Source organism: Camarhynchus parvulus, chromosome 11 (genome assembly GCF_901933205.1).
Source record: "Camarhynchus parvulus chromosome 11, STF_HiC, whole genome shotgun sequence".
NCBI classification, from domain to species: domain Eukaryota; kingdom Metazoa; phylum Chordata; class Aves; order Passeriformes; family Thraupidae; genus Camarhynchus; species Camarhynchus parvulus.
The window spans coordinates 1,834,983-1,860,353 of record NC_044581.1 but is presented as its reverse complement, the minus strand read 5'-3'; the positions used below and the strand labels follow the sequence as shown (position 1 = coordinate 1,860,353).

The 25,371-nt window shown below is 43.1% G+C and overlaps 1 protein-coding gene across 3 annotated transcripts in view; it reads left to right on the top strand.

The window, feature by feature from the left end:
• Positions 1-25,371, top strand: part of BANP (BTG3 associated nuclear protein) — a 110,067-nt gene that overhangs the window by 32,839 nt on the left and 51,857 nt on the right. For 2 of the 3 annotated variants that reach the window (XM_030956307.1, XM_030956305.1), the window contains exons 7-10: positions 3,628-3,867; positions 16,458-16,625; positions 22,496-22,626; positions 24,679-24,750. In XM_030956307.1, coding sequence (XP_030812167.1) covers positions 3,628-3,867; positions 16,458-16,625; positions 22,496-22,626; positions 24,679-24,750 — 611 coding nt within the window. The remainder of the gene's footprint in view (positions 1-3,627; positions 3,868-16,457; positions 16,626-22,495; positions 22,627-24,678; positions 24,751-25,371) is intronic. The other variant, XM_030956306.1, reaches the window with a different exon arrangement.

Below are 25,371 nucleotides of genomic sequence, written 5' to 3'. Positions count from 1 at the left end.
GTGTAAAAAGGGCAAGGAAGCTCCTTTCCCCTGAAAGGGCAGCAGGGTCCTCAGGAAAATTCACAGAATCAGGGAATGGTTGGAAGGGAGCTCTGGAGATCACCCAGTGCCAGGCAGGGACACTTCCAGGTGGGTTTGGGATGTCTCCAGAGAGGGACACCCCACACTGTCCCTGGGCAGCTGTGCCAGGGCTCTGCCGCCTTCCAGGGCATGAAGTTCTTCCTCAGTTAATTAAAGAAAAATAGGGCAAAATGAGAAGGTGTGTGAAGGGCTGAGCTCCAGGTGAGTGTGTGCAGTTGTGCTTCACTGAGCTGAAGGGAAGGGTGTTCTTTGAGGGCTCCCTTCCTGCCCAGCTGACACTGGCTGAGTTTTTGGAAGTGTTTAAGGAGCAGCAGCAGCAGGGTATGGCTGTGCAGCGCTGGGGGGTGGAGTCTGCCTTTTACAGTGCATGCACTAAATAACCTTTCCCTCACAGATTCCACCTAGATATCACCTCCAAAGCCTGATAATGCACCTAAAGAACTATTCTACATGCATTGAAGGATGTTTGAGTGCTGGGAGCCTCCAGTGATCCAGATTTAGTCAATAGTGTTTATGTATTTAATTGCTCAGAGGGAATTTCCACCCCATTCCAAATCTGTTTTCTCCTTCCTTATCCATTCTCCTCTACCCCACACCAGAGCTCAGGGTGTTTGTGCCTGACTCAGAACTGGCTCTGGATTTCCTCTGTCCACCAGATTTTTGGGTGCCAGTCCTGTGTTTGCTCCTTGCAAAGTGCCAGACGTGTTGGCAGCCTGGCAGGAATGATTTTGATCTAAAATAAGGAATAATTCAGCTTTTGTGCCCTCACGGAGCTGCAGTGGATTCATGGTTAACTTCAGTCGTGCTTAATGCAAAATGGTTATAAAATAAATTCCCTTTCTGTTTGAAAGGAGGAGGAAAATGCAAGAGATAATTTAGTGGGGGGATTGTGGTCATAGGTCAGAATAACAAGATAATGTCTTTTTTTCCAGGCTGGGAGCAATAAAAGAACAGTTGCATGTGGTAAAAACAGTATGTTCTGGACTCTGTGCCAGCAGAAAAAAGAGAGGATTTTGCAAATTGAACAAAATCTTTGGTTCATGTAGGTTAACAACATTTGTTAAAAAAGTCTGCAGGCAAAAGGTGTTCCATAAGGAATAAAAATTCCTATATCCAACAGCAATCCTGTGAGCTGTAAGGCAGTAAGGATGTGATCAGCTGGAGGATAATTTATTCAGGCTTCCTAGAATTTCTTTGAAAAACGTACACATTGATCCAGAGATGTTTTTGCTTCGCCAGATCTGCCCAAATTTTTCTAACCCGGTCCATTTATCTTGAGGAACAGCCTGTTGTTTTCCCTGATAATGGTAACCAGACTTGTGGTGAGGCCAGACACAGTGGCATGCAAAACAAGGCACAACTCATCCAAACCACTTTATTTTTCAGATGGCACCTGGTACTGGGAGCAGAAAGCAGCCAGTGTGACCTATCCTGGCTCAGGATAAAAAAAGAAAGGATCAAATTAAGGCAAAAAAATACAAACAATTTGCAAAGTGTATAAAAATATATTCAGGACGGGGCATGAAGTTCTGATTTCAGCAGGAAAAAAATTGGAGGGATGAGTTGCTACATATGTCAATAATAAATAGTTTTCCTTGCAAGTTACTGAATATAAGGAAGAAATTCTTCCCTGGGAGGGTGGGGAGGCCCAGGGTGCCCAGAGCAGCTGTGGCTGCCCCTGCATCCCTGGTAGTGCTCAAGGCCAGGCTGGACCAGCTGGACCTGCTTTGAGCACCCTGGGATAGTGGAAAGTGTCCCTGCCCATGGCAGGGGTGGAGGAGATGAATTTTAAGGTCCCTTCCAGCCCAAGCCATTCCCTGGTTGTGTGGCTGTGCTTGTGCTGATAATCTGCTGCTCTCAGTGATAAATCAGGATTGCACAACCCAACGTTTGCCTCATCCTGTCGTTACTCAGCCTGCAAACTCAGCCCTGACATGTGGGGTGACTCAACCCAAAGGTCGTGCTGGAAAAGCAGCTTGGAGTGTTTGGAGTTGCTTTTATGTTCTATTTTATTGAGTTCTTCTGGCTTGGAGTCTGATAAATCCCAGGGCAGGATTTGGATATCCAGATGCTGCTTGCTGTGGGTGCTGCTCGGTGTGGAAAGGAAACGCTGTTTGACCTGAGTTCTGTCACCTCCTTTGGGGACTGGAAGGGTTATGGAAACCAGGAATTGGGGACTTTGTCTATATCCCAAAACTCTGCTCTAAGATCACTTAATGAAAGAAAAGTCATTAATGTAATTGTAACTGAACGCTGTTCACAATAAATTACTGTAAAGCTCTCTGTGGAAGGGCTGAGTGACCCCTCAGTCAGCAAACCTTGTTTTACTGCACAGTTGAGCAAACATGGAAATCAAATCCAAATGGTCCATGTCAGTGGACACTGAAATATTGCTGGAGTGTTTCCTACCCAGCTCCTATTAGCAGTGTGAGGAATTCTGGAGGTTTGGTTTATGTCTGGAATGGGAGTCTCATCCTTGGCTGTGTGTTCCATCCTCCACTTGAGGTGGGGTTGGTCCCGACCTCTGTTCCAGTTGCTGGTTAGTCTTGAATCCATCAACTTTTGGCATTGTCTGCACAGGTTAATTGAAGTGAGGGCCTAATATTCCTTTGAATTCAATTTATTTATTTAACTTAATCCTTAGTGTTCCTTTCCCCCCCCAACAAACTGGGAAAAAAATAAAAAAGCTTCTTAATATATTGACTGTGTGTGTAGGTAGGTAGAGCTGATGGTCTCCTATTTGAATAAGAGGGAAGATGATTAGTGATTGAATAATTATCCTTCTGCTGGGCCTGTTCCTTAGGAAACTATTATTTAGAAAATAATATAGCCAGTAAATATGAGGAAAAACCCAAGTTATATTTAGGATCTCTGGTTACATCTTAAATTATTGTAGTTGCTTGATGTATTCCTTTTAAATGATTAAACAGGTTAGTGCTCACTTGATTATAATTTCCTAAATCTATAATCTTGCTTAACCTTGCTTTAATCTCATGGGTTTGGGGTTAGGAAAAACAAGGTTCAAAGCTGTTGACTGCTTGAAATTTGCTGTGCTTTGAGAATATCCCAGAGCTGCAGTAACCTTCATTTTTAGGGGATGAGAGCACTGGGCCTGGAGTGGTTTCTCAATAAAAGAGATCTCTGAGAGTGAGCTGGACACCTGGACTGGCCTCACCAGTCGCTCTGTAGGTTGGAACATGAACAACAATAACTTTTGGTCACTGCTGGGTGAATTTGGGTTTCTTTCTCTCAGTGGCCACTCTCACGATCCCACTGCGCTCCGCTGGGAAAGCCCACGGACACCAGGAGGCAAAGTGGGGGAGAGGATGCAAACTTGAGCAATCTTGGCTGTGTCCTGAGCCTGCCTCCCTGCTCACCATTGCCCCATGTGTGTTTCAGAGGATTATCCCAGCCTGTTCCTTGCTCAGCCTTTGCCCGTGTGTGTTTCAGAGGATTTCCCCAGCCTTGCTCAGCCTTTGCCCACGTGTGTTTCAGAGGATTCCCCCAGCCTATCTCCCTGTTCACCCTTGCCCATGTGTGTTTCAGAGGATTACCCCAACGGGACATGGCTGGGCGACGAGAACAACCCCGAGATGCGCGTGCGCTGCCCCATCACGCCCGCAGACATGCTGCACATCAGCACCAACTGCCGCACGGCCGAGAAGATGGCCCTGACCTTGCTGGATTACCTCTTCCACAGGGAGATCCAGGCCATCTCCAACCTCTCGGGCCAGGGCAAGCACGGCAAGAAGCAGCTGGATCCTCTCATGATCTACGGGATTCGCTGTGAGTGAAACCGGGGAGTTGGACGTGTGGATAAGGCTGAAATGGATGGGTTAAATGAGATTTTTAGAGTGTGCTTGATGTGTGGTGAGATGTTCTGGTGGTTTTTGTTTATGAAGAAGGTTTAGGGGTTTTAGGAAGAAATCCTAAAGGGCTGGTTTACTTCACTTGGTGGGTATTCACCAGAAATTCCTCAGTCTTTTATTCTGAATTCTGACATCTGTGCAATCGCCAGCTGTGAGTGTAGTAAATATTGCAGAAATAATTAGTAACACAAATTTCAATACTGTTCAAGTGCTCAGACCAGCACGGTCTTGAACCATAGTTTTTGACTTCCCATTTATGTCTGTTTTTTTCAAAAGACTTGCTTAGATTGTGATGGGAAAAGTTGGCAATCTCAGGATCATAAAATCTGGGTTCACAGCAGGAATGGCAGGACACTGTTGGGTTTCTGTGTGCTCCATGTGCACTGGTCTTTGGATTATTTAAGCTGTTACGGAGCTGTGAACTGATATTATTTGTGTTAAAGGCACAATATTTGTTAATTTCAAAGGAATCAAATGTGGTTTCATGTAGAACAAAGGCACAGCCACTGGTTTGAAATGAAAAGAGGAATCTGGACGTGAGCATCGTGTTCTGCTGTGGTGACTGCTAGTGAATACATTGAGGACAGCCAAGTCTGTTCCCTGTGCTTTATTTCCAAGAAACTCTCATAACCAGGGTTTTGGGAGGAGTTTCTTCTGCCAGGTGGTGGTTGAGCACTGCAGTCAGGGAATGGGCACAGCCCTGAGGCTGCCAGAGCTCCAGGAGTGTTCTGACACCGCTCCCAGGGACAGGCTGGGATTGTTGGGCTGTCTGGGCAGGCCCAGGAGGGATCCTTGAAGTGGATTCTAATAAACCTGGAGGTCTTGTTGTTACCAGATTCTTTATAGTCACATTTTGTGTAGTCACCAGTGGATCTGGAGTGGGAATAATTTGTCCTACTGGTGAATTTTGTATGGAATTGGCAATTTGAAACTCCAGGTAAGGCTTAGGAACAGGTCAGGGATTATTTGGGTTGCTGTTTGGAGAAGTGGCTGTGGGATAGTTACAAGGAAGGAAATGTGAATGGTGTTGGTGATGGCAGAAAACACGTTCCTTTTACCTGCTGCTGTTTCCAGTGGTTTTCAGGCTATTTTTGGGGAAATTGAAAACCAAATCTAATCCACTCAGGTGGCTTCATTAGGGCAATTTTTGCTTCATTCTTTACCCGAAGCAGAAGACTTTGGGCTTCTTTTACAAACACATTAAATATGTATTTTTAAGAGAGATGGTAATTCAAATTAATGCTGATCTCCAAAGTCGCCTTGTCTGCTGATCTCATCAGTGTCAATGATGTTGCTATTAAAACATAGTTTTTTGTTAAAAGCTTTTAGAAACACTAAGAAATGGATCTTGCACCAGTGTTAAAGCAATTCCCAGGCAGTTCTTTTCCCATCCCTCAAATGTGAGCGCACAAATCACATGGGTCAGTTTGTAACTGGTTGTGGAGGAAGATGAGATGTTTGCCAATGTGAGCATGGGGAAGGAATGTGTCCATGTGACCAAGTGCTCAAGCTGGGGATTATGTCATTTCTGTGAGGCATTCTGACCATGAAAATACTGGATTATGGAAGTGATCCCTGCAGCTGGAGAAGGTCTGTGATGGCACAGATGTGAGAGCAGGGGATCATGAGCAGCAATCAGTGTCTGACTGGTGATACGAGCATGGTTTGGGATCCAGGTATCTGAAACAACTTCACTCCTTCCTGCTGTTGGCTGCTGTGTTGTTTTCTTTTGGGAGCCAGGCCATAAAAAACTAGGGATTTCTGGAAAAAATAGACCCTGTGTGGATCTGGCCAGAGAAGTCTGGTTTGGGCAGTGAAATGTTGATCTGCTACCAGCAAGGACAAAGAATCCTGTGGCAACCAGCAAAGAAAAACACAGGAGAACTTGATGGAGCAGCAAATGTAACAGTGAGAACAGTGGTCCAGGAATGATGATTTCACTTAATAACCTCATGTGTCATCACTGGCAGTAATTAAGTGGGAGTGGAGTTGGATTCAGCAGCCTGGTGAGGAATGTGGAGCACTCAGCTCTCGAGGATGGGATTGTGCCCACACTCAAGAGTTTGTGCCATGATTCCATCCCTGCCATCCCAAACCCCCTTTCTCTGTCCACACACATCTGCTTTTCACCCCTGAGGTGTTCTCCCAGAAAATCCCCCCAAACCCAAGCGTCCCTGGCATGGGAACCCCCTCAGGGCTGGTCCCCACAGTGGGATTTGCTTCTGCTGTGATCCAATGATGCTTTGATGACTTAATTCAACCAGAAATGAAAAATCCAATGTCATCAGCCTGGCCCGTGCCAGTCACAGCCAGAGGAGCCCAAGGAAATAGAAAGGATTTTGTTTTTCCTTTCGTTTCAGGTTTCTTGCAGTTTGTCAGTGGAAAGATATTCCATCTTTTTTTTTTCTATAACAAAAACACCAAGCAAATCTGTATTTAATAGAGAAAGTATTTTGTGTAATATGCAGAAAGTATAGAAAATGAAGAGATGTGTGTTTATTAAAAATTCTTGATGCTCTGCACAGGGTTTACCACAAAAGGAGGGGAAAGTTTATCTTTGGAAGTCTAAATTTTCACTTGTGGTAGGAATTTGCTTGTGGGGTGGCAGTGGTACTGAGGAGAGCTTTTGGGCAAGAAACCAGAATGATTTAAACACAATCTATGTCATTAAATAGCACATTACCTCAGCCCTGCTAAAAATGGAGACTTTTGCTGGTGAAATACAATCCAAGAACATCCTCAGTTGTAATTTTCTTTGCCTAACAGAAAATACAGGTTTAGCTCTTTGGAGATTTTGCAGCAATTTCCACGAGCAAGTTGGAAAAAACAGATTCCCAAATTCAGAATTTTGCAATTATAAGAAATGGTGTAATAGAAAAGATGATTTTCCATGGCATGCTGGAAGAAGTGGAGGGAGGATTTCTGAAGCTCAGAAAAGAAAATTTATCAGTAGTTCGTATTCTTCAAAATAATCAAAGTAACTAAATGAAAACAAAATAAGATTAGTTACTTATAATATATATTTATATATACACATATTTTATATATTATTGTGTGTAACTTTGTGTGTTATTTCTGTGCAAGCCCCTTGCTCTGCCCATGGGTTTTTGCAGACTCTCACCAATCATTTTCCCACTTATTTGTCAGTTCTGGTTAATTGTTCCAAGAGGATGGAAGATCAGAACATGCACATTTAATGCAGAATTTCTGGCTGAGTGGAGGAATCCAAACTCATGAATTGCATTAAGGGGAACCTGTGCCCTTCTATTATTGTACCCCAAAATTCTTATTTTTGCTCCAGACAGCATCTGTTGCTCAGGGGATGATTCATGCATGTGGAAATAACTCTCTTGTTAGGGACAAGATTGTTGCTGAGAAAAAACCTCAAAACTTCAATCCCCCACCCAAACCCTCCAGTGCTCACAGAGGGGAGGAAACTGTGCTGAAAACTTTGGGTGAATTTTCCCATCTGCTTCCACTCTCATAGAGTGAATTTTGCCCATTTCCCTTTAATTTCATCCAGAATGCATCCCTGTCTTTTAAATACCATAAAACAAAGTGTTATCTGAGAATACCTAATGATAAAATCTGATTTTTAATTCGGAATGATGCATTTTCTGCTTCAAATGCCAAATAACTTCGCTTTTTAAGCCGCAAAAACACAGCACAGAAAGAAATCCCTCATCAAAGCTTGCTGCTCCTGTTCTATAAAACATTTCTTGCAGTAGGGATGGGAGCACTTCTACTGCAGGAGTTGAAAGAGATGTTAATACACTCTGAAAGGACTTGTGTCCTCAGCAGAGGCCAAATGGAATTAAACACTGGCTCTGCTTCCCAAAAATCCACACACCAGCTCTGGAGCTGCAGCCCACACATGGCTGCTTAATAGGAACCACATTTGGCTGTGGAATTGATGGCAGTGGGATGAGTTTATGTATGGAGAGAGAAAGAGAAATAGGAATAGAAATAGGAATAGAAATGTTGCTGCCCACAGCCCAGGCAGGTTGGGCTGCTTGGAGCTGCCTCTGGTGGTGTGGAAAACGTGTGGGGAGCTCAGCCCTGCTGCTCCAGCTTTTCATGGGGAGTCTGAGCTTAATAACAGCAGGATAAACACAAATAGATCACATTTCTGTCCTTCTTGGGGATTATCCTGCTTGGAAATACCGGAGGAAGGGCAGGAAGTTCTCATGGATGAGCTGAGCTCAGATGTTTCTCACCAGAGGATGCTTTGTAGGACAGTCCAGGCTGGTGCTGTTTTTTAAGATGTTTATCATGGAATCCTGGAGTGGTTTGGGCTGTGTTCACCAATTCTTTATAGTTATGTTTTGTATTTATGTATTTATATTTGTATGTTTATATTTACAGTGTTTATATATATATATATATATATATTTATAGTGATATGTATATTTATAGTTATATTTTAAAGATCCCATGCCACCCCCTGCCATGGCAGGGACACCTTCCACTGTCCCAGGCTGCTCCAAGCCCTGTCCAGCCTGGCCTTGGGCACTGCCAGGGATGCAGGGGCAGCCACAGCTGCTCTGGGAATCCATTCCAGAGCCTCTTCACCCTTCCCAGGGAATGATTCCTTCCCAAAATCCCACCTAACCCTGTCTCTGGCAGTGGGAGGCCATCCCTTGTGTCCTGCCCCTCCAGACCCCTGGAAATAATTTCTCTCCAGCTTCTGTCTCCTTCAGGTGCTCTAAACAAACATTGCAGTTACTGAGGACATGCACTATAAATACAGACTATCATCAATATTTTCTATTCTTTCACTTTCCCACTTCCAAAAGCCTTTTTTATTACTGCATTTTAATTAACTCTACCAATTTTTCCTCTTTTTCTTCTTTCCTTCCTAATATTTGTATGCTTTTTTGGCATATTTTGTCTTCCTTTCATTTCCTGTTTATAATTTTGAGCTTCTCGTGTCTCATTTCTGAATATCCCACAATATTCAGAGTATGGCTGGCTGTCAGAGTATTGAATAACATCCCATGGTTTGAAAGTGTCACACCAACATGCCACAGTCCTGAACATCAGCACTTGTAGAGGTGCATCCAAACCTTGGATTCCATCTGGAGACTGCTGGAGAGCCTGAGGAAAAATGATCCAAATTGGCATTTTATCCTGTGTCTTTAACATTTCATCAGCAGCAGAAAGAGGTGATTTCTGTGATTGGGATGTTGGTAATTGTTGGTTCAGTCCCTCCCCAGCTCCCTCAGGAACCAGCCATGGATGCTCTGGAGGTTTGGGGCAGTGGCAGAGCTCATCCCAGCGATTTCCTGAGCATCCCTGAGCTGCTGGCCCCAGCCCAGGGTTCCTCAGGCTATAGGATAAGAACTCCTGTTCAGGCTGAACAGGAGTCCTGTGGTTTGTGTCTGCTGGATGAGCTAATCCTGTGGTCCCTGGAAATCCTTTTTGCCAACATTTTCTTCTCCCAGTGTTAAATACCACGGGCTGCAGTTCTTGGGAAATACAGAGTGACTGCAGGCTGTTCTGTGGTGTTATCACAGCACCCTGGAACTGTTTGCTTTGGAAGGGACTGGAGTCTGTCCTTCCAGGACACCCTGCACTGCTCCAGGTGCTCAGTCACCCTGTGGGACACCCCTGCTCTTCAGCATGGCTCGGGGGAGGCCAGGTTCCCTTTGGGTGGAAGGGTTGACTGTGCCCATGGCAGACTGGGGGAATTGTGCAGGTCCTGCTGAGCTCTGTGCTCCTCAGCATGGCCCAGGTGGAGGGCAGGTTCCCTTTGGGGTGGAATTGGGGGAATTGTGCACGTCCTGCTGAGCTCTGTGCTCCTCAGCATGGCTCGGGGGAGGCCAGGTTCCCTTTGAGGTGGAAGGGTTGAGTTGAGCCAATTCTGCAGCAGCATGCCCATGGCAGATTGGGGGAATTGTGCAGGTCCTGCTGAGCTTTGTGCTGTCACAGCCTGGGCTCTGAGCCTTGCCAGGGGCTCTGCTCCCCCTGGAGCTGGGCTGGCTCTGTTGGGAAGGTGGTGTCACCTGCTGGGGACAAAACCAGAGAGGCTGCAGAGCTGCGGAGCTCTCTGCTCCTCAGGAGCAAAGTCTGAGAGTTCAGCACATCTTTAAAAAGCAAGAAGTGGAAGAAATCCTTTCTGTTGGGCTTTTTCTCCTGTCTGAAGAGCTTTAATTTCTGTTGGCCTCGTGCTGCTGCTGCTCTCACACATTGTGTCCCTCAGAGCTGCACGAGCCTGGCTCCAGCTCCACAGAGCTGCTGCTTTGTGAATCAATTAAATGCTGCCACATGCAGGGCACTGATAACCTCGTTTGAGGCCAGGCAAGAAGATAATGGGAGAACCCATTGAGTTTATCTCAGCACCACAGTTCTCATCCATGGCATCAGTGCCGGCCTTGCTTTCAGCTGGAACTCGCTGCTGCCTGCAGTTTGCTTCTTTCCTGGGCACTTCTCTTGATTTCAATTATTTTCCTGGCCAGGCCCTGTTAATAAACTGAAAAAAAAAGGCAGCAATTTTGGGGAAAGAAAATAAATTGTGTGTTTTCTCTCTCTTCCTCACACTCCTCTTCTTGTCCTTGTGTTAGACAAGTGAAGAATTCAATTTTCCATTCCTGGCAAAGCCGTGGTGGGGCTGTCAGTCCCCACTGCTGTAACTCCACTGTGTGTGATGTGCTGTCGGGCACTGGTGAGTGCCGGGCTCTCCAGAAACCAGAAAATGAATGTATGAGGTCACTTGGACCATGTGTTTCCACACTCCTTCCATCCCTCAGTGCTTCTCCCTTTTGGCCAGGCTTGGTTGGAGTGCGTGCTGGAGTGAGCAGGTCTGCACTGCTGCACAGGCAGGAGCACAGTGCTGAGCCTGGGCACACAGAACCAGCTTTTCCAGGGCTCCTTCAGGGGTGTGGAAAGAGGAAAAAGGGCAAGTTTGAAGATGGGCTCTTTGGGAAGGTTGCTGCTGCAGCTGTTGTCTTCTCTTTTAAAACTGGGAGACAAAATAGGAATAAATGTAGGATTTTTATTTTAAAAGTGATGGAAGGAACTAGAAGCAAATGCCATTTGTCCAATGGCATCACTCTGGTGTAACTTGGGACCTGGAGTACAGAACAGGAAGAGTTTTCTCTTTTCAGGTTATAAACCCTTTGTTTGGTCCAGAATTATGTTCTCGTAGGGATTGATTGATTAATTTATAATAATTGTACTTTGGTCCAGAATTATTTTCTTGTAGGGGTTGATTGATTAATTTATAATAATTGTACTCTGGTTATTTAACAGCAGTGGATATTCTGTCACCATCAGGAAAGGGAATTCTGTAACATGTGGAATTCCAGGAACATCACAAATATTCTGTTCCTGCATGGATTAATTAATTCTGCAGGGATTAATTAATTCATTCACCCCAGCCTCCCTGCCCTGCTCCTGCAGCTCCAGAATCTTTCAGAGCACTCGCTGTGTCCTGTGGGGAGTTGGGATGGAGCAAACCCAGGAGCAGATAAAAATCCATCTTTTCCTGCCACACTGGGAATTTGACACCCCACTAGATGGCAATATTTGAATGCTGATGGCTTCTTCCATAAATCAGAATAAACCAGGTTCTGCTTGCTGTAAAATAGGTAAAAATAGCCTGGCTGCTCTTCCAGAGAGGTGCTGAGGTGTGACTGAGTGGAGGAGCTCTCCTGCTCTGGAACAGGATCCCTTGGTGGAATTTGGAGACTCTAGATCCCAATTAACATTAATTTTTCATTTTTAAAACTTCTGGTGGGGTTCTTTTAATTCGAAGAACAAAGGCATTCAAAATAACTTAAATTTTCATGTCTCCTCTGAATCTGTGGCTTGTTAAAGATGAACTATTCAGATAAATATCCTAAATAAATATTAATGAACAGAGTTAATGTCATGGTAGCTGAATTTGCCTTCTCTCCTCCCTCTCCCCAAGTTCCCAGCAGCTCCTCCTGTCTCTTTTTGGACGTTGTGGATCAGAGCAATGTCCTGGAAAGGGAATTTTTGGTGCCAGGCTGGATTTTCCAGGCATGTGACGTTGGAGGAGCCTCCAAAGCTCTGGCACCCCTCCTCTCCTGCATCCCAAACCTAAACATCCCAAACTGAGCAGGGGGAAGTGGCTCTCAGCTGTGGAAATCATCCCCCAGCTGTCAAAGGAGTAAACAATTCCTGCCTTCCAATGATTTCAATATGGGCAGGGCAAGCCCTGCATCAGCTTTGCAGAATCAAAGCCTGAAGGCTCAAGGAGGAATTCCAGAGGTGCTTCAGCTTTTCCTCTGCTCCCTCCGTGTTTGGAGCAGCAGATTTCGCTGTCATGTGCTCTTGGTTTAATCAAAAAGACTCCAAATGTATGACCCTGCTGAGAAAAAATGAATTTTGGGAGCCAAAGCCCCAAAAAATCAGCCCCTTCTCCTCTCTGAGCAGGCAGGAGCCTTTGTTTCTTGTAGGATCCATCATGTTCCTGTCAATTTAAAATTATTCTGTTCATCATTTAAAGATGAATTCCCTACCCTGGTATTTTTCTTTAGGTTTTAAAAATTAGAGGGAATTGGAAAGTGAAGGAGCAGTGACCCAAATCTGCTTGGATTCTGTATTAATAGAAATATATTTGTATTTTATGCACGTGGCTGTTGGATTCTGTGCTGCACTTTCCCAAATCTTTCCAAATGCACCAAAACCAGCAGGAATTTCTGGGCCACCTCAGCCTAACTCTGCCATGTCCATGAAGATCCTGATTTACCTTAGAATTTTCCAAGGAAATCTGTGATTCCTGGAGAATGGGAAGCAGCAGAAACTCAAGGTGTGCAAATGAAACTCCTGCCATGGAGTTTGGTTTTTAGGAGCTGGTTCTGAATGTGGGATGAGGATGGAATATTTCATGTCTGGGTTTGATCTCTTCCTCCTCAATTTGTTCCTAATTTCATTTCTTTACAGTTTCATGTTCTGTGGGGATTATTTTGTCTTTTGCTCCTTGACTTCTGACCTTTCAGAAAATGAGGATTACTTCCTCAGAAATGTGGTTTTCCTGGGATTTTCTTAATTTATAATTAATTCTAGTTTTTAGGAAACTCCAACCCTTTCTCTCCTGATTTTGTACAGCAGATCCTCCAAAAATTTGGGAGTGTTGAATCATTTCAGACTCCACCTCTGTGTTTGTACCAAATCAAATCTTTTTTTCCTTTGCATTTCCTAGTTTTTATTTCCTTTTAAAACCACAGAAAGATTTATTTCAGAGCTGCTTGTGTTGCTCTTTTTAATTTTAATTGAACTCCCCCAGCTCTCTCCCCGTGTCTCTGATCCCTGCTGCACCTGTTGCCTTTGAGAGCTGACTTGAATTTTCCTGATTTTTTCCTTCCTGAGCTTTTCCTTGCTAAGATTGGAATGTTGATCCTCGATTTCCTCTTTTCTCCCCTGTGGCTCCCTGAATTCTCTTTGCAGCCCTTTTTGTCTCCCAAGCTGCAGCCAGGATCTCTCTGTCTGTATAAATCACCCCAACTCCTGCAATTTATGAAATCACTGAATTATTTTTAAGTCTCTGGTGTGTTTTTTATGGAAAGCTTCCTTCAGGAAATGAGATTCCTCCCCCCAAAAAAGCAAACTTTGGGTTTTTATTGTTTTAAAATAAGGACATCTTTTTTTTGAGGCACCATTCATGAAAAGATCACTAAAAACCCACTCAGCCAGTCTTAAATTATCTAAATCCTGTACTTTTCTTTTATGGGCATCCATCTTCCAAATCATTGTCTTTTGGTCCAAGTGCTGATTTATATTCCTGCCTGGATTTTTTCTGTGCTGTTCTGTGGCTCATGGATGCTGTGCTGTGTAAAATATCAGTGTTTTATGCAGCTTTGGAGAGTAAATGATCCAAAAAACCCTCAAATCCCTTCTCCCTGGAGCATTCCTGCCTTTTCTCTCCTATGGATTTCCCCAAGTGAGAGGTCTCATTTCCAATATCCTGATTTTTGGGTGGGTTGGGAGTGGGACATGCTGGGGGTGAGGCAGCTGGGAGCTCTCCTGCCTGCAATCATTTGTGGGTAGGGAGCACTCAGCACGCTCCACTCTGCTATTATTGTGTGCACATTTGGGGGATTTCTCTCTCTCCTGCAGGTAAATCATGTTTTTAATGCCATTGGGAATTTTTTATCTGCTTAAAAACTCCTCCAGTGCCTTTAGGTTGAGATTTTTCCTGGTAGGAAATGTCTTGCCCAGGACCTGGTTGTAAAACAGCGTTTTAGATTGTGACAGTGACTGCACAGATTTTACATCTGAAATTCATTCTGTTCTCTGCTTTTGCTGACACCCATGGAAAGGAACCCTGCACAGCAGCAAATTGGAATTTCAGCCCATTTTCCTCCTTTCCTACTTTGGGGATACCACACAGGACTGTAAACTTCTCTGGGTTCTTGCTGTCACTTTAGAAGTGGGAAATCTTGGGGGACTTCAAAGCACTTTTGAAGCAGATTTTGGGGTCCAGTGTTTTCTTCCTGTGTGTTCTTTTCTTTATTTCAAATTGCTCCTACAAAAAATAATTAAAGCATTGAAAAAAGAAATTTTATTTTAAAAAATGATGCCACAAGAGATCCAGTTCTCCACTTGGCTCTGTTAGAGCCTGCAGATTTCAGGCTTTGAGGACTCTGGGCTCATTTGTAATGCAGAGGAAGCTGTGGAGCTTTTAGTTTGTGCAAACCTGGAATTTTGTGGCTCCAGGCTTCAAATCATTTGTCTTGCAGGAGCAGCCCATATCCTGTTCTTTAGGTTCTATATACAACAGCTTAGGCAAGTCCTTCACAGGATTAGGAGCCCATCTGAGAGGAAGATGGAAAGCCCAGTAAGTGGAAAAGTGGAAAAGATTATTTTACTTTGCAGGGTAGGAAAAGGAAAATGAGAATTTTAGAGATTCTTGAAGCTTTGCCCTGTGGAGTAAAAGCATCTCTGGCAGCCTTGGCTTGTTCACTGTTGCACCTTTGAATTCTGAATTACTGAGGGTTTGGAGTATTAACATATTAAATGTTCAGAGAGCTCTGGTTGAATTTAGGGGGTTTGGATCAGAGAATCCTGAGATGGTTTGGGTGGGAAGGACCTTAAAGTTCATTTAATTCCATCCTTGCCATGGGCAGAGACACCTGCCCTGTCCCAGGGTACTCCAGCCTGGCCTTGGACACTCCCAGGGATCCAGGGGACAGCCACAGCTGCTCTGGGAATTCCATCCCAGCCCCTCCCCGCCCTCACAGGGAGGAATTCCTTCCCAAAATCCCACTTACCCCTTTTCTTTGTCAGTTTGAAGCCATCCTCCTTGTCCTGTCCATGTAAAAATCCACCTCCCTCTTTTTCAGATTGGCAAATAATGGATTTTTCAGGTGGTTTTTTTCATTCTGCAGCTGGGGTGGGGGCCTTGGAGTTTTTTGCTCTCCAGTGTTGGTGCTTTAGGAAAATCCAAACCCCTCAAAAGCTCCAATGAAATGGTAAAAGTGTGGAATAATTCAAGCTGACAGTGCACAACATTCCCAGTTAAATTCCCAGCTTTAAAGCCACTCCTCATTGTGTTTATGGAACACTTTGGCAACTCAGCACCAGGGGCTGCAAAGTTCATCCTGAGGCTTCTAAAGTGCCTGAATTCTGGGAGCAGCTCTGCAGAGGATCCTCATTTTGGGCTGTTTTTTACTGGATTTGGGTCAGTTTTGAACTGAACTTTAAAAGAGTTGATTTTTTTTTTCTCTATATGGAGTTTTCTGCATTTTCCTTCTTCAGCAGGAGGCAGTTTTGTACAGTCACACTTATTGAGGGGTACTGTCAGTGAGGAATAATCCCTGCTCCAGCTTTGCCTCTGGAGAGCTGGATCCTCTTGGTTTGTAACAGTGCAGCTTCCACAGACCCCAGTGCAGCTGATAAAATTCCATGCACATTTTACATTTTTAAAATTCCTGGCATTTTTACATCCAGAACTGTGCAGGTGAACAATCACTGACTTTTGGGAATAAGTTTTGTTGAAGAAGTCCTGTCACTGCTCAGCTTTTGCCCAGGTGCAGAGCCTGCTGTGTGGGACTGGGTGTGTCCCCTCTGTGTTTTCTGGAAAATACAGGTTTGTGTTGATTATTATTGTCAGATTAAGCCCCTTTCTGACCTAGATATGGGGCAACTGAGAGGTGTTTTAAAAACCTTTATTCCATTTTCAGTCTCATGAGAAGGGTGAAACAATACAGATGTTATAATTCACACCATCACAATTAGGAGTTAACTATTTCCTAATTACATTTTAAGTGTTTTTTGGCCTATCAGCTTTAGCCACATCATGCTGTAGGAGCCTTAAAGCCAGTCATCTAAAATTAACCCTTGTGGGTCCTACTGAAATGCATCTTCCATAATTTTACTTCTCCAAAGTATCCAGTCTTTTCTGTAAAGCCATCCTTTTAAACTTCTTTCTATTTCCATTTCTCTCTTCACAGTGTCTGTTTTATTCTATGGCATTTCTAAGGTATTTCTATGGTATATTCTGCTGTATTTCTACAATTATCTCATTTTCCACCATTCCAGGCCACCTGTTTTACAAGTTTGGCATCACAGAGTCAGACTGGTACCGCATCAAGCAGAGCATCGACTCCAAGTGCAGGACAGCCTGGAGGAGGAAGCAGAGAGGCCAGAGCCTGGCTGTGAAAAGCTTCTCCAGGAGAACCCCCTCATCCTCCTCCTACAGTGGCTCAGGTACAAACCAAACCTTCCCCCCAGATCATAAATCCCTCTTGGTTTCCAAGGTGAATTTTAGTTTGGCTGCCTGGCTTTGCTGAGGTGCTGAGAATTGCAGTAGAATCCTGCAATGGTTTGGGTGGAAAGGACTTTGAAGTTCATCTAATTCCACCCCTGATACCTTCCACTGTCCCAGCTTATTCCAGCCTGGCCTTGGGCACTTCCAGGGATCCAGGGGCAGCCACAGCTGCTCTGGGAGCCTCCCCACACTCACAGGGAACAATTAATTCCTAAAATCCCACCTAACTCTGCTTTCTGTCCACCCCCATGGCTTCAGCTCCTGCAGCTTTGTGCTGGAATTTTGTATTTTACCACTCTCAGTTCTTTGAGGAGAAAGTCCAAATATCCTTGCAGTTGTTGTTCCTAGGAGGAATCAAGTGACTAAATCCTTCCCAATGCGTTCACACCAGTCAGTGGGACGTGCTAAATGCTGTTCCTGAAGTGTTTTCCTCTGCAGACATGAAATGTGCTGTAGGTGATTCCATATTTCCATCTAGGTATGGAGGCCTGGATAACAAATGAAAAATCCTGACCTCAGGAGTGTTCTCTGAGGACATTTCTGGCTCATGCTTTTAATATAAAGCAGTGTTCTGGGACTTTTGTACATTAGATATTAAAACCAGGGCTTTGGAAGGCAGCCCAAAGAAAAGGAAGTCAGTTTATTTGCCTGCATAAAATTTTTGGTTGCATGTTAACACTAACCACTGTATCTCATGCAAAGAATGACAAAATCTGCTTTCAATGGAAAATTTTATGTGCTGGAACAGGGAATCCCATCCAAAAATCTCAAAACAACTAATCAATGTAATGATAACCATAAGCCTTCTATGTTGATGGGATTTTTGCTTTCAGTCTTTCAGCAATCAGTATCTCAGGGTAAAAAGGCAGCAGTAGGTGGATATTACAGCCTGTGCTCATTAGCCTGTACTCCTTGAGTGCTGCTGAGATTTATTATTCAAATTATTCATCTCCAGTCTGTTTTGGAGGTTTGGAGACACCTGTAGAGATGTAAAACCCAGAGTGAGTGGATTCCTGTCTCCTGAAGGCTGTAGGATCATGAGTTTGGGTTGGTTCCTTGGTGTGGTTATCCCATGGGATCCCAGCCTGCTTTGGGTGGGAAGGGCCTTGATTAAAGCTCATCCCATTCCAGGGACCCTTCCACCATCCCAGGGTGCTCCCAGCCCCATCCAACCTGGAAAACTTCCTGAGGTATTCCCAAACCCTGGCACCCCAGTGCTGGAAACCCTTCCCTAGGAATGGGAGGACTGGGATTTTCAGAGTTGTTTTTAGCAGCAATTAATTTGCCTAATTTAAAAAAAAAATATGGCATCCAGAAGTTCACTGAGCTGTGCCCTGACTTTGGTTTCCCTGGCTCTGAGGAATTCTGGGGATGACTGAGCACAGTGAGAGGTTGTCACCATCCCTGGAGACATCAAAATACACCTGGGTGCAGCCCAAAGCCACCAGTTCTGGTTGCCCATGGTTTGAGGAAGGACATTGGGTTAGATCATCTCCAGAGGCCACTTCCAACCTCATTTATTTGGGATTTTATTTTTTTTAATGCATTATTGCGCACGCAATTAAGAATTCTGAATTATTTGCATCACAACAGGATTGCTGTTCAAACTCACTCCTCTTCCACTTGTTGGAAATGCCAAAGCTTTGAGGCTTTTCCTGCTTGGGATTAACAGTTCCTGGAGCACGTGGCTTTGATTGGAGCGTGGTGAAGTGACAGCAGATTTCCTCTCTGCTCTGCTCATCGCATGGCAAAATTAACTCTGGAAATGACAGCAAAGCAGGAGGCTGAGCCCACAGACCCTCCAAGGCATCAACCTGCAGGGAAAATCATGTCTGGGGAGCCTGCTGGGAAAACACAAATGGATTTTCTTTGTCCTTCACCCCCAGAGATGTTAATTAAGATTTTTTTGCACTTAACTGACTGTTAATTCAGGCAGAAGATGCTTTTCCTGATTTTCCCTGGCTGTTTGCTTGGATCCATTGCCTTTTTTTGCAAAGGAGGTGTTGATTGCTGTGCTTTGCTCTGCTCTTGGAGCCAACATTTCAGTACCTAAGGTGTGTTTTCCCCATGTATTTTCCCAAGCAGAGACATCCATGTGGCTGCCATGATAACTTCACTGGATATTCCTTTGCAAAGGGCTGGAGTCTGTGCAGGGCATGAGGGGTTTGGGAGGAAGATTAATTGAAAAGTGCCTTCGTCCTTTCTTTTCATTTCTCTTCAGATTGTTCAAGCTGTTATCACAATTTTCCATGTTGGAATTTTTAATTAGTTCCCTGACTTTGGGATTTCTGTGTAGATTTAGGCTTGTGCTGAGGTGTCACATTAAAAACTGGATGTGCAGCCAAATCTTCAAAGCTGTTCCACACAAGTGGGGCTGAGGCAGGGGAGGTGATGGTTTACAGCTTTATTTCCATTGTTCTGGAATGGTTTTTTCCTGCTTTTTTGGGTTTGGGGATGGTTAATCCATCCACCCTTCCCTTGTTGGGGCTGCAGTGAGGAGATTGATCCCTGTCTGTCAGGAGAGGTCTGAGGGTGGAGCTGGAAAACCATTTTGAATTCCAGAATTCCTAAGTGGGAATCTCTCCTGCTGTGGAATCTGTCCCTTCTCCCAGGGAACAAGGGGCAGGATGAGAGCAGATGTCCTTAAAGTTGCACCAGGAGAAGTTCAGGTTGGAATCAGGAAAAATTCCTTCATGGAAAGCATTGTCCAGCATTGGAATAGTTTGTCCAGGGCAGTGGTGGAGTCTCCATCCCTGGAAGTGTCCAAAATCCCATGGATGTGGCACTTGGGGACGTGGTGGGTGGTGACCATGGTGGTGGTGTTGGACCTGATGATCTTAAAGATCTTTTCCACCCTTAACAATTCCGTGATTCCATGGAAATGAAAATCCTCAAAAGATAAAAAAGAAGAGATTAGAAAACACCAAAGATTCTGCCTTAAAAAGTGATTTTAGCTGAGAATTAACCCCACATATCCTTGAAGGTTCTTAGGGAATGCTCTGCAAGGTTCATGTCCCAGCTGTCCCTTGGGAACTCGTGGAAAATTCTGGAATTCAGCTGCGGCTCCTCCTTGCAGGGATTCTCCAAAATCCCAGTTGGAAAAGTGAGGCTCGATGGTTTCCAGGGGTTTCTCCCTGCTGACAGCTCCTCTCCCCAGGCTGGCTCTGCTCCTCATGGCTGGGTTTGTTTGCAGTGGGAAATGTTTATAAAAGTGGATAAATATTCCCTTTGTCTGCTCTGAGATGAAGAGGGGGGAAACAGGACAGAGAAAGGATGTTTTGTTTTCACATGTGGCTGAATCCTCTCTCTTCTTTCTTCCTAAGAAAGAAAACCACCAAAAAATCTGACAAAATACAGCAAAAAACCCCAATTTTGGTTGTTGCACTTAAACCAATTTAAATCTATTTATTGGTGAGCATAGGAGAGGTGCAGGGTGATTCCATGCAGGCTGTGGCTCCTCATGCACCTTCAAAAAGCACAATAAATTCTGTCCCCTGAAGCCAAAATGACTTAAAAATCAAGACTTTTGAGCCTTACAGTTAAAAATGCATTTCAATATGTGAATATCATAAATATATATAAAATATAGCTTTCTCTGCTGCAGGTTTTACTTCTTTGATAATCTTTTATCACATAACTTAATCAGAAAAGAAATATTATTAATGAAGGATTCTGTATTTGCACACTGTGGTTTGGCTGAGGTTGAGTTGTAATTTAGCTCAATTGAATTCCATAGGGGAAAACTGGGAAAGACCAAACCTTGAGGGAAATTATCCCTCAGAATCCTGGGGGAATTTGTTTCTCAAAATCCTGAAGGAATTTGTTCCTCGAAGTCCTGAGGGAATTTGTCCTTTAAAATCCTGAGGGAATTTGTCCTTCAAAATCCTGAGGGAATTTGTTCCTCAGAATTCTGAGGGATTTTGTTCCTCAAAATCCTGAGGGAATTTGCTCCTCAAAATCCTGAGGGAATTTGTTCTACTAAATCCTGAGGGAATTTGTTCCACAGAATCCTGAGGAATCCTGTTGTGAGCCCTGAAGGAGCAGATGATAGCAGTGGATTTTCTCAATCATCCCAGCAAAATGCTATTTGTAAATTAAAAAATAGAGAAGTGAATTGCAACAAATATTAGGAATAAATTAATGGAAATGGGTAAAAAAGTGAAATGCAGGGGCTCAGGCCGTGACAAAGCCAATGGTATTCCAGTTGGAAAAATCACATTTTTATTTGGTTGATAAATGCCATTTATCATTTATTTGGTTAAAAAAAGCCATTTTGTTTGGTTTGGGCAGTTTTTCTGCAATATTCAGCACTTTTCAGCCAGTTGGGATTCCTCAATCCCACCTGGAATTCCAGGCAGCAAATTCCACTCTACACCAGCTGGAATTGCCCAGGGAGCACCAAGGCTGCATTTAAGGAATTATAAAAGCTCTGCAGTTACCTGCTGAGATGTGAGGGATTAAAGGTGTGCCCAACAGGCAGAAAAAAACCTGGATTTGTTGTGTTTCCCTCGGTTCCTGGGGAAATTTGTGGCTGGAATTCTGTGTTCCAGCTCGTTCACCGAATCAGAGTTGCCTGAATTGTCAACCAACCCCACTTTTCAACAAATAAATAAATATTAACTTGGTGGTTTGGAGTCCCCAGTTCCCCAGTGCTCAGAACTAAACCTCAAAATTATCTTCGTGTCCAAACATTTGCAGACAGGAGGAAAAAAAGCCCCTTAAATGGCTGATTTTATTAAAGAACATTCCCATTAAAATATTTGAGTGAATAAAGCTCGTTCCTGCAGAACTAACAGTGTGTTTGCAGAATAAATCTTGGAGTATTTAGTAGAGATATTAAAAATTAATGGTTTCTGTCATTTTTACTTGCCTTTTGCCTCTTCTGTTTAGAAGAATCCTTTCCCTGCAGCTGGAAAACCTCAGAATGGATCTATGATGTGTCCATTACAAGTTTTTACTCTCTGGAAATCCCACTGAGGTTTTCCTGGTGGTTTTTGTCCCTGTTACATGAAGATGACTCCCATTTTTTATGTTTAACATTCCCTTTCCAGGGGCATTTCCACTCTGCAGTGTGAGTTGTGTTTAAATTTAATAAATCAAGAAATCCACTTGTCATTTTGAGGTTCAAAAATACAATTCCAGACCTCACGTGTGTCAGTGTGAATTGTAGGGGATGGATCTTGGAAAACAATTATGAGTTTCCTTTATTTATAATGATAAATTAGAAACAATTTATGACATAATAATAATAATAATAATAATAATAATAATAATAATAATAATATCAATAATAACAATAAAATTAAAGAATAATGGGTAAATATCACTAATAAGTAATAATATTAACTACTGATATTGTGTTAATTAATATTTTAATTAAATATAGATTATCGTTGTTATTACTAATATTATAATTTTGAATAATTATAATATTATTTTCATTTCTCACAGTAATTTCATTTCTCACAATAGGCAGGATGGGTTTTTAAAGGTGTCCTTGGGGTGGTGGTGGCAGAAATTGTTCTCAGATGACCAAAAAAATGGAATTCCTCAGGAAACCTCTGTGGTTTTGTTCTGATGGGACTTTTCCAGCTGCAGAATCTGGGATTTAGATCCCAAAATGTGCTTTTTTTTTTTAAGCAGGAGCTCTCCCAGCTGGAATTCTGTGGTTTTGTAGCAAACCTCCCCCATGCACAGGAACACGAACGGTGAATTCCAGGGACTGGATTTGATTGGTGTGGGGTTCTAGGAGCACTTTGGGGGGATGCTGCACGTGCCATAAATTGGAATTTGGTCTCTTTTCCTGCAGAGGGATCGCAGAGCTCGGTGTCAGCCTCCAGTGAGCTGCAGCAGAACCAGCCCCAGGCCCTGCACTACGCCCTGGCCAACGCCCAGCAGGTCCAGATCCACCAGATCGGGGAGGATGGACAAGTGCAAGTAGTATGTGCTCACCTTTCCTTCATCCCAAAGCAGGGGGATGCTGGGGGGAAATCACAACCTGCCAGCACCTAAGGTGTCCAGAAAACAAATCTGCAAGCGTATGGAAAAAAAGAAAATTAGAGTTATTTGACAAAAAAAATTCCATGCAGGATTTCCTCACACAATCAAAGCACTTTGGTTGTTATATAGAGAATTATCAGCCTGTTCCTGGCTGTGTTCACTTAGTGATTTATACTTCTGGTGTGCTTCCACAACAAAATCACATTTATTTATTTGTTTTTCTGTAAAACTGCATTCTCAGGCACTTTTGGACATCTGGGAGATGAGTTCTTCCCATGTGTGTTTGTTGAGCTCTGTGTCTATCAGTGAAAGTTCTAAATATTGACATTTTTTAAGCCTGACACTCCCACCACCACTCAGGCCTGATGGTTTTTATCTGTGGTTTTAGTGTACTCTGGAAAAAAACACCTTCACTTTAATTCTTGTGTCCCACAGGGCACTACAAGGATTGTTTGAAATTCTAATTATTTTTAAAAAGCATCCTCAGTGAAATAATTCTCTTTGTGCAGGAACTGGGTGGAAATCTTCCTTTTCCACTTCACTTTTGCCATAACTTTTCAGTGTTATCCTGGGAATTTCTTGGTTTTTGAATTCCATGTAGATTTTAAAAGTGGATTTTCCTATGGATCTATGGATGAGACTTAACTGGTGACTGAAAAGTTCTTTTTAAGTCTTGAAAGACAAGATAGAAAGGAAAATTACATGAAATATGTGACTTTAATAGAACAGATGGTTTGTTTATAGGTGGAAGTGATAAAAACTTGCCTCATTAAAAGACCTGGACATATTAATTATCCTTCAAATTGTGGAATCCAGGGAAAAACCTGCTATAAATGGATCTTCTAAACATTCCATCTTTTTCCTGGGAGCACTGAGAGTTTGATGTGAAGGAGGGAAAGTGATTTTAATCTCCCCCTGGGCTGGGCAGTGCTATAATTTTCTCTGCAGCCCCTATTGTCAGAGGGACACTTTCAGTGTGGTTTTTCTCCCTATAAATAGGCAGTTTCCTTCCAAAGGAAATGAAACTGTTGGAAATAGAGGGATCTGTGTGTCTTTGAAAATCACAGGCAATTGTTCTTGTGTTATAAAATCAGAGGGGCCTTTGACAGAATTCCAAATGATTATCTTTCATCTCATGCAGGCATATTAAAATGAACACAAAGCTTTATAAAACCTCCAGGAGGTTATTTAGAATCCAATCTCCCCTCAGGTAAATCACAGTGGCTGGGCAGGATGCACAAGGAATTCCAGCCACTCTTCTCCCTGCTGGCAGCAAATGGGACCAGGAGAGTGGTGGGAATGGGCAGCAATTCTAAATATTACAGGATTAAAACCATCAGGGCAGATTCTCACCAATATAAATCAGGGGAATTGTTCAAATTAATGATTTCCTGCCGGATCCCAGCAGCTGAGAGTCCTTGGCGTGGTCTGTGCTCCAGTGAACGAGCAAAAATAGGTGGAAAAGGAGATTGGAAACCTCACTCTTGGAGATATTTATTTTATTTTATTTACTGTTGGTATATCTGTTCTAAAATGGAGTTTTCCAGATATTTAAATTCAATTAAAGTTTCGGTCAACAAAGCAAGTCAACCCCAGGCTTTGTGTGCCAGTCAAAAAGGCAACAGAAAAATACACTTGTTAAATAATTATTATTATTATTATTATTATTATTATTATTATTATTATTATTATTATTATTATTATTATTATTATTATTATTATTATTATTATTATTATTATTATTAGTCCTCCTCCTCCTCCTGTTTTCCTTCCCTAAAGTGGAAATGCCCCAGCCTTTGGTCCAAGTCCCTCTGTTTTTATTTCCATCCAGAGCTGGGGCAGTACAGGTGCACTTTGCATTTTTAAAGCTCCTCAATGGTTTCATTGCACGTTTTGCTTCTCTCCATGAAACTCTGCTGCCTGCAAGGCAGGAGCTGCTTCCTGGAGCTGTGATTTTCCTCTGATGCTCCTTGGTGTTTTCTTTTGTTGTGGATCCCACAGGGCCATCTCCACATAGCCCAGGTGCCCCAGGGGGAGCAGGTCCAGATCACGCAGGACAGCGAGGTGAGCAAAGCCTGGGGGCTCATGTGGAACCCTGAGAGCTCAGGGAAAATGAGAAATGGGCTGGAACCAGCAGAAAATGTGCTTTAGAACCTGCTACTTCTGTCTCTGGGGTCTCAGGGGTTTCTTTTAAAATTGTTATTATTTATATTTATTTTATTTTTATTATTTTGCTTTATTTTTCCTTCCCTCACCAGCCAAAACAGTTCAGTGTGTCTTAATAGTTTATTTTTCATTATTATTATTTGTATTTATATTATTTTATTATTTTTATTTATTTTCCCCTCCCTCACCAGCCAAAACAGCCCAGTGTATGTTGTTTCTTTTTCATTACTATTATTTATATTATTTTTATTATTTTGATTTATTTTTCCCTCTCTCACCGGCCAAAACAGCTCAATGTGTTTGTTAATTGTTGCATAAGGCTGATGATCTTTGGAAATTTAGTACTGACAGAGTTTAATAGGAAACCTGATGCTTGCAGTGCTTAAAAATGAAATTATTCTCTTTAGGTTGAAGAACTAAACGTGGTCAGAACGCTCAGGGCCTTCAAGTGGTTGAACAGGAGTTGGAGAAACCTTCAGCCACCAATAAATAAAGAAATATTCCAGAATGAATTTACCC